Source organism: Nematolebias whitei, chromosome 6, assembly GCF_014905685.2.
Source record: "Nematolebias whitei isolate Nwh7 chromosome 6, NemWhi1, whole genome shotgun sequence".
Classification (NCBI taxonomy): Eukaryota; Metazoa; Chordata; class Actinopteri; order Cyprinodontiformes; family Rivulidae; genus Nematolebias; species Nematolebias whitei.
Window position 1 is genome coordinate 32,761,273 of NC_056503.1, and position 13,003 is coordinate 32,774,275.

Here is a 13,003-nt window from a genome sequence, read left to right on the forward strand (position 1 = left end):
GACATTTATTTTGTACTGTTACAGCTGTTTGTTAATAAAGGTGCCTGTGTGACAATTGGGACTAAGCTTTGACTCAAAAATATATTTTTGTTATTACTTTATGGAAAGAAAAGAAAAAACAAAGTAAAAGAAAGTATTTATTTTAATTTTACAATTCAATTATTTATCCAACAAACTGGCCTAATTTTAACTTTATGCTTTATTACTTCATAATAGGATACTTAATGAATTGTTTCCACAATTGAAAAGAAAACTCACATAAGCCTGCACACTTGTGTTTGAGTTTTTATAAAATTGGTTAAAAAATACATTTTTTTTCTTCTTTACATAAATCCATTTTTTTGCCCTTTAAAATATCAATAAATATGAATAATAATTTGATATTTTAATTTCATAATAGCACACCCTGGCCGGAAAAGCCCCCTCCAAGACCAGGCTTGAAGTGGGCCATGGGCCACCAGTTGATAATCACAGTTTTAGCAGGTTTTGCAGCTCCGTAGACATTTTATTTAGTATACAATAGGGCAGAAATGGTTCTTTTGATCATAAAGCTTGCACCTCTGTTTGTTTTTTAGCAAAACATCAGTTCGACTTATGGCTGGGTTTTAATGAAACTTTCCAAAAATAATCATTAGATGTACAGCTACATCTAATTAACTTTTGGTGCCAATCCAATTCAAGATAGCCAGGGACCTTTGAAGACATTAAAATGGGGAATAATTCCATCGGTTTGACAGATATTGATATAGATGTGGTGGTAGTTGAGAGTCGTTGAACGAAAGCTTAGCCTAAAACCTCAGCGTTAACGTTTGAATATATTTAAATGAAACCGTCAAAGGAATCATGGGACGTACATCTGTAACTGATAAACTTTAGGAGTCCAGTTCAAGGAGGCTGCCACAGCTGATAAATACGAGCCAACACAAAAATAGTTATAACGCTGTCAGTTTGACATTTATTGAGCTAAAATTTGGTGTGGTGGTAGCTGAGAGTCATTTACATCACATTATCTGAGTGTGATGTCTGGCTGTATCACACAAGATTGCATACAAAGGTTTTATTCAGGAGGATTGACTAAAACAGCCACAACTCACATCTCGATAGAAGATGGTCTTGGTTAACTCCCCTGAAAGGTGTCGGGCGATATGCATTCCTTTAACGAATGTTCTAGATTTAATTGTTACACATGTGGGTGCTTATCTCCTGCAGTCAGAGGGTTTAAGCACTCTGATGAAAATGAGAGAACAGTGAAGTCTGCAGTAAGAAGGTAGTGGACACGTTTATGAGACCAGAACAGCAGGCTTGAATTAGCCTGCAATTAGCCTGGTGACAGCATTTACCGGATGACCCCACCACCACCACCACCCTCCCCACACACATACACACCTCACTCGTAAATAATGCTGCATGGCTGTGAAAACCTTCCAGATGTATACACTCGAGCACTCTGAAGGAGACGTAAAACGGTCTTTGCTTGGGGGGGATGACACAGCAACCACAACCTTGGAAAAAAAGAAAAAACTATTAGTGAGAGAAGGGTGGAACAAATGAGATGGAGGGAGTCACCGTTTTAAGAGATTTTCCACTTGACCCCTCCTCCTTTACGTTTGGTGGCAGCGTGGCTTGTCCCAGAATCCCTGTCATTGTCTCATCGCACATGAGCTGATGCGTGTCTGAGTTTATAGCTGCAGTCTCAAACACATCTAATCTCATGCCGTTACGTTGTCTAATTGTAGTGATGACACGTCGAACAAAGATTTCTCAGATTTTATGTTTTCAATTCAAGTTACTGTAATTTTATGACACAAGTCAGTGCTTGTCAGAGGCATTTGTCGTTTACTGGAGTTGTTTGTCACAACGACGAGCTCGTAAGGAGGAAGTACAAAACGGTGGCTCTGAAGCGCACTTTGCCTTACTTGTGGTCATTTGGTGGTGAAACCTTCGTTTTAATTATTGCAGCTGCACAAAAATACAGCAGTCTCTTGTTTATTTACATCCATAGATGCGTACAGCGAAGATATGTGTTTATGATCTGGGTTTTATTACAACATGAGTGTTTTCTTCATGCTCTGAAAGCTGACAGTATTTTAATGGATTCAGTGAAGCACTATTGTGCTTGCCCTTAGTGATGGATTTTTTTTATATTTGAAAAAAAAAAAATTGGGGGAAAGTAAATTAAGTAAACTTAACTTTGAAATTCTTAAAATGACGGCTTATTAGCAATCATTCAGTTTGAATTTTTACCAAATAAAATGTGACTTTTAAATTATAAATAAAATTACTTTCAGAAGGTGTACCATATTGTCTTTTTTTAAGTTTTTAATCCAACCAAAAATCATATGATGTACATCAACTGATTAACCTGATTCAAGATGGCTTCCACTGCAACCTTAGCTAACAGAAATTGCTATAACGCTATCAGTTTTACAGATATTGAGCTAGGATTTTGTGTGGTCGTAGCTGAGAGTCATCCACAATGCATAATCTGAAAGCTAACAGATCACAGAAGACCTTTGTTTCAAACTTTGACATGGAATTTAGCAGATATTACACAGTTGTCGTTGTTTATTGACAGTTGTGGACAAAAAGTTTCATTTGACTATTTTTTCCTAAGGACTTTATTCAGAAACAGGTCTGACTTACGGTTGCCATATACAATATATACTGTATAGTTATAAAGTAGCAGGTCCGGTTTTTAACTTATGTTTATTCCATGTCCTCCTTGTTTGTTTGTCAGTGCTTCACTGTGGAGTGAAAAAAGAGCTCAGAAAAAAAAAACTTTCACCAGCTTGATCTCCCTGCAGCTGCTTTGGAGCTGTTTTGGGATTTTGGGGTGAAAGTTTTATTTGTTGTTTTTGTTTTGCCACAGAGATTAAATTTAGTCTTCAGCAACACTTCAAACCAGTAAACTAAAATCTACAATAAATATCTAAAACGCATATTTGACATACAGTCCCTTGTTTATCGCGGGGCTTACGTTCCTGACTCCCCCTATCGCGAAGTAGGAACACTATATTTATTTTAGTATTTATATTATATTTTAAGGCTTTATAAACCTTTACCACACTCTTGCAATGTTCTAAACTCCTAAACCTACATAATTTTAACAACATACATATATGTACTACACAGTAGCTACTGCAAAATTGTATATGGGGACTCACCAGCCTTGTTCCGGTTCTGGTCGTGTTCTGATCGGCTCTCTGCATCCACTGAGCAACAAAGTCACTATGAATAAGGACCAAACTTTTTAGATAAGTTTGGATCGGATCAAAATGTTCCCTCCATTTTCACAAGAAATCAGCAGCTGGAAGCACTGTTGCCTTCTGGGTAATGTAGGCTTATTAAAAGACAGCTACAAAATGGTGACGCCTGTCCAAAGTATTTGTTTTTCAAGTGGCGCAGACATTTCGCAGGGGAGGGGAGACGACAAGGGTGGTGAGCATGTCCAAGGACACTCCAGAGGCACTGTAAGAGTTCTGATAATAATGGTATAATCAGCCAGTTCTCTCTGGTGAGACCCGTAAACACTTTTGTGGGTGCTGAGGTCGACCTAGGACAGCCAGAGAGAATCCAGGATTCCTGAAATGATGACGCATTTATTCAGCCGGATCCCTCTGATAGGTCCGCAGACTTCTGCGGTGGAAGAGGGGAGGTGGCAGAGCGTCAGGATTTACTGGGCTTCCAGGTGAATTGAGATAAGGTGGCCTGTCAAGGCCAGCCGGGGAGCTGGATTCAGAATAACATTTGTTTTTGGGACAGGCAGAATTTTATTTACTGTATGCTTGCCTTGAGTCTTTGCTGGTCCTCACGGATCCAGAAACATCCAAATTAAGTGGACACACCACTGGTCCATGCCTGAGAGTATTCCTCGTGATCTGATCCATCCTGTCAGCGAAATCTAGGGGTCTCAAATGGCCTGTGATTCTCACAAATCACAGCCAATTTGCGGGTCAATTGAGTCTGGTTGCTTGAGTTACAGAGCAAACCATCACATACAGCAGGCAGCCTGACCAGGGCCAAATTTGCTGTAGACAACTTCCTTGTTTGTTGATAAACCAGGAACCAGCAAATTCCCAAAAAAACCCAGGAAACTTGTTATCATAAATCCAACTATATATGTGTCCTCAACATCCTCGATGGACAGCAGAGATAGACACATCACCTTCCACTTGCCCCAGGAATCAATGACATATCCAGCTGCGTGCGTGTCATCTGGGCAAGTCAGCTCGCCTGAAACTTGTCTTCTCATCAAGCAAATTTAGTCAATTGCGTTTAGAGACCCGTTGAGAGACCAGATCCATAGCAAAAATTACGTTTCGGAAGATATGTAGAGAGAGGCTCTGAAGCAGTTTCACAGACAGGACAGAGCAAAAGTAAAGTGGAGGAGGGAGAGGAGGTGGCAGTATGCATCTGTCAGGTGCATCCCTAATGCTAGCTCTTGACCCTCCTGATTTTAATCACACTTTTATTTCATGAAGTCCTGCCAAGTTGCCAATGTATTGCACATCTCAAACTTTAATATTTTTCTTCAGTTTTGTTTAATTCCTGAAATGAGAAATACCACTGAGAGGTGCATTCAAATGTGCTCCATCCTTCTGCTGTGTCTTTAGGATCAGTCATTATGGGCGTGTCTGGCTGGTATGGCAATGGCAAACAGGGAGCTGACCACGGCAGAAATGGCCTATGCTGCCATTGGAGAGGTAAGAATATTCAATATTGGCTGATTAGGTTGAATATTTTTTTGTCTAGCTAACATCAAAACGTATTAAATTGCATTTGTTGATCTACAGTAAATGATGCTGACAATTAAAAAATAAAAAGATAAGTAGCTTTCTTTTTTCTCTTTTCATATTCTCCATCACCCTTTTCCAGTTACCACGAGTGCAGTACATCAACTTTATTAGGGAGCAGCCGTCTAAGGAGTCATCTTTGGCCCACATGCTGATGTTCAGTGGTCAGGTCCAGGAAGCTGAGTCAACACTCCTCCAAGCTGGTCTCATCTATCAGGCCATTCAAATGAACATTGACCTTTTCAACTGGGAGAGGTACTCTTTCTGGGTTTGGGTTTATAACTGCAGAAAGATTAAAGGAGGAAGCAGTTTGTCAGTCATATGGGGTTTATTATTAGAAGATTTAAAAGTTGATTTGGGAAGGTAAGCATTAATTCAGTGTGTCGTCTTGTGTCCAGGGCTCTGGAGGTGGCAGTCAAACACAAGACCCATGTGGACACTGTCCTGGCCTATAGGGAGAAGTTTCTGGAGAAATCTGGCAGAAAGGAGACCAATAAGAGGTTCCTGCAGTACTCTGAAGGGGTAGGTTGTGGCAGGTCTCACATCAAATGGCACAGAAATCTCTATAGACAAAAACTAATAAATATAATTTTATCTAATTTTTAAATGCTGATTCAAACAACAGCTGTATCTATGTAAACAGATGTATGTCAGACCAAACACTACTAATCTAAATCTGATTTTTTTACGTGGGTTTTTTTACATCAAATGTCAAATGCTACATATTACAGTCTAGACCAGGGGTGTGAAATCTGGTCCTCAAGGGCCATGGTCCTGCGTGTTTTAGTTGTTGTCCTGCTCTTCAGCAGGTCTTCAAGTTCTTCAGAAGCCTACTAATCATTCATTCATTCACATCGGGTGTGCTGAAGCAGAGAAACCTCTGAAACATGCAGAACAGTGGGTCCTCAGGATTGAGTACCACTGTTTGAGACTAAAGATAAAGGCCTTTAAAGGAGTTGTTCAGTGGAGTTGTTGTCTATAATCAACATCTTACCTGCTGCAGAAATTGCTGAGAGCATTCTCGGTTTGGAAGATCAAGCATGTATGTTAGTCTTTCATGGTCAAAGAGACACAGGCAAGGGACCAATGATCCACATGGCCCCTGAGTTTCAGGTTGCATACTCCTGCTCTGTGCGATTTCAGCTGCAGGTAAGATATTGACTATTGGTAACAGCTCCACAAAATACAGTAAGAACTGTCAGTTACTTGTAATAAAACTAACTACAGAGCTGACTCGTAATGAATATTTTGTGTAACTTCTTGCTTCCCTTTACTTTCATTGTTTATTTCCTGTCCAGCAGCCTGGCTGCTTGAGAACAGTTCCTGCTCTCACCTCTTCATGACTTCTAACCTAAAAGATGTTTTAATGTTCAGTATGAAAATGATTTGGAGTCTTATCCTTCATCCATTTACTTGAGGCAATATCCCTTTACTGAATGTGCTTCTACGCAGCGCTACGTCTCAATCCAACACTGCTCAGGTTATCTCGTTTAATTTTTGTCCAATTTTCCCTTTTCCTCTCTAAGGTTGAAGTGGATTGGGAAAAGATCCAGTCGAAGATAGAGATGGAGCTGTCTAAAGAACGAGAGAAAGCTGCCAGCGTCTCTGTGAGAAGCAGCGTGGCGTCACGCCGCTAATTTTCAGGATTCTCTTTTTTTTGTTGTTGCGGTTTTTCCTGCGTACCTTCACTGCAACTCAAAGTCTTCACCTGAAGCAGAAGTGTAAACACAGTCTGAAAACTAAGGTGATGAGATGAAGATGACTAGGAGCAGGACTCTATTCCTCTTTTTGTGCTGCGACACGTAACATTCTTCATGGCAGGGTGGATGATAACGAGCCGGATGAGAACAACAAGCTTGACTTTTCTTTATTTTAACCAAGCTGTTTTTCCCGAGTCATTGCAGACAGGAGAGTCTGCTTGCGAGACCACAAAGGTCCAGACTTCTGTGAAATGAGCCGATCCTCGTCGGGATCATTCATAGCCAGCAGGCGTTCATGTTGAGGACAACTGCTGCTTCCTCCCTGCACCCTTTATTTACAAGTTGCTTTCCACTGTTTGGCCAATATATAGGATTTATTCCCAGGAATATGTCTGTGACTAGCTTGTCTTCCAGAATGTGCTGTAAACAAGAAGCAACAGTTTCCACTGAGTGGTTTTGCATCCTGAGCTCCTGCGTGTTCTTCCAAGGCACCGAGTGTTTTGTAGTCGTAAGAACATACAGCAAGAAGAGTCTTCTTATGTTTACTACATATGAAAACAGACAACTTCAAACATGAGGGCTCAAGTTTTTTGTTTGTTATGGTCAGCCATGCTCCAAAGTAGACTTTATTTCAGTTATAATCTATGATATACTGTATATTTTTAGAGTTCATATGTTCAGGACTTTACCTTATAAAGTAAGAAAACTTAATAAAATATGGAGAAATAATAATATTCATTGTTTTTTTGTTTTGCCGTAATCTTCACAAAAGTATTTGTTTTTTATTCTCCTTTTTGTCTTTTTTGCTAATATGTGAAGTAGCCGCTTGCCCCACCCGTTTGGCTGAACGGCCGAACATCAGCGCAGCGTCACAACTTATTTATCTCTTCCAGCGGTCAAGGAAGGAGAAGATCTGCCTGGAGGCCCCTGACTCCACCGTGATGTACGGCTGTTAAAATTAAAAAAAGACTCGTGAGTGCTGAAACATCAGAGAAAATTATAAATGTAGGAAAATCTCAATGAGTTCATTCTCTCCTGCTGCTTTTTTCCCCCTCTTAGAAATCTGAGGCGCTTCTAGTCATGTGCTTCTCTCAGTCACTGCACGTTTTTGCTTCTTTTACTCCCTACATCTGCTCATGTTCAAAGGCTTGGATCAAACATAATTATTATTATTAGAGCCCAAAATATTAATCTACTAAAAGACCTGTTGAGGTTTCTTATGTTATAACAATCGAGAGAGGCCACACACATTGAAAAATCTAAATAAAATGAAGCTACGTTTTATTTTGCATACAGTTCTGAATCTTTGTTTTCTTACAAAAAAAATGTTCATAATGTTGTTTTTTATAAAACCTCAATTCTGCACCATGACCTAAACCGTTAGTCTTATTTTAACTTAAAGGAATAGGTTAAGTTTTTCAAGTGGTGTTCTAAAGGATGGTTATGAACAGTGAATATCTTACCTGCTATGGATAGCTCTTTGAACAACCTCAGTTTGCAGGAATAAACTTTCATTCTGGGCAGATGAACAAGGAACAACTTGTCCGAGTGAGACCATAACCAAAGTGGATTGCTGCTGTTCTAAAACTTTTCCCATCTCCCATCAATATTTACATAATAATGTAAAAATTATTTTTATTTGGAACTTTACCACAATATCCAAATTTTCTGAGACTGATTTTGGGGTCTTCATTGTCTGTAAGTCATAATCATCAAAATTACAAGAAGTAAAGACTTACTTTCTGAAGTAAACAAAAAATATTGAACATTTTCACAACATTCTAAGTTTTTTAGATGCACTTGTACGTGAAACTGACAGTGGTGAAAAGATGCATAAAATAGGGCTTTTATAAATGGCAACAACATGTGTCAGATTAGTTGTTTTTAAACAGCGGCAATACACTCAGGTTCCTGCTCAGACTAGCCGTTAAACTGCTCAGGGGCTGGACATCCAGCAGTTATAGTCATTAAATAAGTTTGTTTTATGGTTAAAAATCTAGTTTTATTTAAAAATCAACCTGTTGGTGGGCCGAACTGAGTTCAACCATGGGCCTGATTTGGCCCACGAGCCACCATTTGACTAGCTCATCAGTCCAGTCAGTATTAAACTCTAAACTGTGGTGGTTCAAATAGCCATCTACGACAGGTAAGATATTGACTGACCATAACTTTTCACAGAAGCCCACTTCCAAAGGATGTAGCATTTGTGCTAGAGTTGAAATGTATTTACGGAACGATAACGGAGCCGCATTTGATATTTTGAAACTACACAAGGTCAAATAAGGGCTGTTGTTCTGTTAAACCCAGGAGCTGCACGTTGGTTTTCAGTGACTGGTAAGTGCGATGCAGCTGGGATGTCATGAAAAATGTATGAGGAGTAGAAGCCGTATTGATTTGCCCTTTTCTGTTCTTTTGTCCAGTAAGCAATGGAGTAAAAGGATTATGGGCAGAGACTCAGAATCTATTTTGTGTGAACAGTTGTCTACTAAACCTGTTCGCATCTCCTTGTTTTTTATTCTCCCGACTCTCCAGATTTTGTCCACACAGCTGAGTTTAATAGTTGCCTCTAAGGGAAAGCAACAGCAACCATATTGTTGTCTCTTGAAAGGTTTCTTTTCACCGCAGCTTAGAAATAGGAGCCGTTTCAATTCGAGCCACGGCTGGAGCGAAACTCTAAGGACTTACGGTTTGAACCGTCCTCTTTTTATGGCTCTGTGCTCCTCGTGTACCAATCAGGGAGTTTTAATTAGGATTTAATGCTTGTAAAGGCACAAGCTCCACCAGCCCTCAGAGACAGAAAGCCATCAGTGATCACTATCAGCCCGCCCATCAGGATTGGATTACAGAAGCCACAAGACTCACAGCTTTTAGTGTCAGTAGACTCAGAGCTGAAGGTTACTGATGATAAAGGATACCCTGCCAATGGATGGTTTGTTTTTTAAAGGTTAACATTTAACCAAAACTCTACTTTAATCATTGTGATGAATGGACACGTTAGACCGCATTTCCTGTTTTAGTTCTGGGTTTGTGTTAGAACTGCTTAGATGGATCATGAAGGTCGGGATCTTCTTTAAAGCAAAACATCAGAATGCGAACCCATTTAACAAAAAAATGGGAATCATTTCTGTAAATCTATTATAATTAGTTGATCTTTTTAACATAAATCAGTTTACATTTATGAGGCAGCTGTGTCTGAGTGGTTAGAGCAGTCATCCTCCAGTACAAGAGTTGGGGGTTCGATTCCACCAGCAGTCACATGCTGAAGTGTCTCTGGGCAAAACACTGAACCCCTCACTGCCTCCGATGTGTGTCCCATCGGTGAATGATTGTGATAAAGCACTGATTATTCTTGTATAGATCTAGTAGAGAGCTGGGGGTAAATGAGGGCACAGATTGTGTTGTAAAGCACTTTGAGTATCTTGATCAGATAGAAAGGTGATATATAATTACAGTCCATTTAACATTTACTTAAATTTGGTGGCATCATTTTTAAGATTTAGTTATTTAGTTTCGTAAAAGTGGCCAAAAGTTCCCCGTTTCTGGTTGCTCTTGTACAAAACTTCTCAGAGTGTGTGACAGGAAATTCAATACAACTGTGACCCGTTGTAGTCAACAAGAGCCCACGATGCAGCAAACAACGTGCAGTTGACGTAAAATGAATCCACAGAGACCTCATCTGGAGTGTGATCTGTCTGATCTACCTTTAAACTGAAGTTGTCTAACAGATAAGTCATCAGAAACAATAGTTTTATAACTAATCATTTTCATTAAAATTGACCATTTTTATTTTAAGGTTTCTGTAGTGCCTGGAAATCCCTTTGTATAATGTTTGGAGCTTTTGTAAAGTTTTTTATTTTTTCATGGGCTGGAACTCACTCCACACTATTAAAGATAGTTTTCAAACCCGCACTCTCAAACAAAACCAGCTTGTTGTCAGGCCACGTGACAAACCACCAATTTAAAACGAATGACGTACATTTGAAGCTTTTGAGAAATTGAAAATAATTGGAAATTGAAACTTTGCTCATTTTTTGCTGCACGAGTCACATTTAGTCTTTTCTGGAGTCTCACCTTCAAATACCTCTCTTGTGATTTCCTATTTCTGACCTAACTCTGAACTGCACACCTGAGTTAAAGTGATGGTTCAAATCTTTTAAATGTAGCTCAGTAAAATATTCTGAACAGTTAGCATCTTACATGCTGCAGATAACTTTTTGAACAACCTCAGTTTGAAGAAAATGTTTACGTTTGACAGAACTGAAGAGCTAGCAGCTATTCCATGTGGGGTCAAGTTCATAGTGGATTGCTGCCACCTTAACCCTCCTGCTGCCCTTGGGTCAAAATTACCCACAAGACCTCAGTTTGTAGTACAGGCCTCGTGTGTTGTTTAGGGTTGAAACCACGCCTTAGTGTGCCACGCCAATTTTGTTGTATAAACCCTTGCACCACTGTCAGTTTCTTTCATTTGCAAGCACCGATAGTGGCACTGGCGGTAGACTCCATAAATATCTAAGTATTTCTCTGCAGGTTGATGTAAAAGTTTATAAAACACGTTTTGCGTGAGCCTCTGAAATTCTTGAAGCTGAAGTTTTTAAGTCTAGTTAGTCCCACTCTGACTAGCCATTAGCTCATCGTTCTGATTCAAATTATGCTTTAAATGATCCGAACTCTTGAGGGAAGCTGAGCATCTGCAGCGGTGAACAGCTGGCGTTACTCTGAGTGAAACTATTGGCTCGACATTTATCTTTTACTGATTTTACTTTTCGCTTTGCACCAGGACGAAGCAGACGAAACGACTGCCTGCAGCCTCTGAGCATCCTCTGAGCACCCCGTCTCCTGCCTGTCTGTCTCATTAATATTTCCGGTTCCACGTCTCCATCCTTTCCCTTCTCGGGACACCACTGATCTTTTTGGACACGTTCTCATCAAAACACGACTTTCGTCTTGAAAACCCAAATTTAGGTGAAAGAAAAACGGCTCAAGTTTTGAAATAGTGCTCCTCTGTTGTGGTCTTATCTGTCAGCAAAACATCTAAAACAGAACTCAGCTTACATAGAAAACACTTCTCTTTCAGCTCCAGTGCATACATGAGTAGAAGATTGCTTTCATGCTGAGAAGACATTATTGGACCGGAACCAGAGCTGGCTGCTTTAAAAAATATGAGCCACAGAAGTTATAGTTGACGTTCAGAGAATCCCAACTTTCACTGATTTCACTTTAATGAAGGTTCTGGGTAACTTTTCTGTCCTCAACACGTTTAAGATCATTCTTTGACCCAGGTTGTTGTTTTTACACACAAGGCAGCAGAGACCTCACATGTTAGAAATCAGGTTCATCTCCTCTTTTATTCTCTACATTCAGGATTATTAATCTGTAATAATTGCACTTGCTCCTCTGATGATGGATGAGTAATAACACTGTAAGCTGCAGTTTGTCCTCGGTCTCCTCTTCAGACAGAGTTCCGGGCTGTCCTTGGGCTTTGTTGCGTGCCCGTCTCTTGCAGGTGATCCGGTCTCCGCTCCCCGGACCTGGCTCCGGTTCTTCTGCCCCCCTCACCCCTCTGCGTGTCCTGCAGCAGGTTCTCGTCGGACCGGTCTCTGTGCAGCTCCTGCATGCTCTCCTCGTACGTGGGCAGGTGTTTCACCTCGTCGTAGGCCGGCAGGTTCGGGGAGGCGAAGTCCCCCACGGCGCACGACTCCGGGTACTGGTCCAGGAGGAAATCCTGGGACGCGGACGCGCGGCCGTGGAAGAGGGAGGGCTCCTCGCCGCGGTCCTGGTTCTGGTGCCGGCGGGGCCGGGGGCAGATGATCCGCTGGATGAAGTAGCCCATGGCGAAGAGCAGCAGCAGGATCAGGATGCCCGACAGCTTCCGAGTGAACCAGCCCACGTTGTCGAAGAAGACGTGGATGGGGAGCTTGCAGCAGCGCACGGCCGCGCTTCCGTTCCCGTGCGCGATGGGCGGACAGCACCGCTGGCCGTCGACGCACTGGACCTCCCCGCAGCTCTGCAGGGCTTGGCACGCGGAGATCAGGCACGCTGACAGAAAGGTGCTGGTCCCGCCGCCGCCCAGCAGACTGGGCTTCATTTCTGGATCCTCCAAAGTGCGCAACCGGTGCTGCGAATCCGCTCAGGTGCGCCCTTCCTCCCGGTCACAGCCTCTGCGGAGCCCCCCCAAGCAAGGGTCCCCCCACCCACCCCCAGCCTCTGATGGACACAACCTGTCTGCGGTGGGCGCGAGGAGTGGGGCAGCCGCAGAGTCTGCAGGGAGGATCGATGAGAACGATGAAGAATCTTACATCACTGTTACGTGAGGACATTTCTATTAGGGTCCCCCCCCCCCCCCAGCACAGCCTGTTTATACACTCCTCACTGTCCAACAAGTCATCAGGAGGTGCACAGGTTACTGCAGAGCCCCCATGATTTATGATGTGAGCAGGAGAGGGGGTGACAGGTGGGACACCTCAAAAATGAGTCTGCACCGCAAAAAGTTGATGATTCAGAGAATATGTA

At 41.6% G+C, this 13,003-nt stretch overlaps 2 protein-coding genes across 2 annotated transcripts in view; one reads left to right on the top strand and one right to left on the bottom strand.

Annotated features, from left to right (window-relative positions):
* The window catches only part of ift80 (intraflagellar transport 80 homolog (Chlamydomonas)), a 110,058-nt gene extending 103,101 nt beyond the window's left edge, over nt 1–6,957 (top strand). The window contains exons 15-18 of the mRNA XM_037677527.1: nt 4,614–4,703; nt 4,876–5,048; nt 5,192–5,315; nt 6,320–6,957. Of these exons, the coding sequence (XP_037533455.1) occupies nt 4,614–4,703; nt 4,876–5,048; nt 5,192–5,315; nt 6,320–6,430 (498 nt within the window). The 3' untranslated portion in view covers nt 6,431–6,957. The remainder of the gene's footprint in view (nt 1–4,613; nt 4,704–4,875; nt 5,049–5,191; nt 5,316–6,319) is intronic.
* A 4,748-nt stretch (nt 6,958–11,705) lies between these two features.
* Nucleotides 11,706–12,578, bottom strand: LOC119410888 (uncharacterized membrane protein C3orf80). The gene has a single exon (XM_037677813.1). The coding sequence runs from the start codon at nt 12,576–12,578 to the stop codon at nt 11,943–11,945; it is 636 nt and encodes a 211-aa protein (XP_037533741.1). The 3' UTR covers nt 11,706–11,942.
* Nucleotides 12,579–13,003: the final 425 nt, after the last annotated feature.

Excerpts from the sequence above, each read along its gene's own strand:
- LOC119410888 (XM_037677813.1), bottom strand. The coding sequence starts at position 12,578 with ATGAAGCCCAGTCTGCTGGGCGGCGGCGGGACCAGCACCTTTCTGTCA.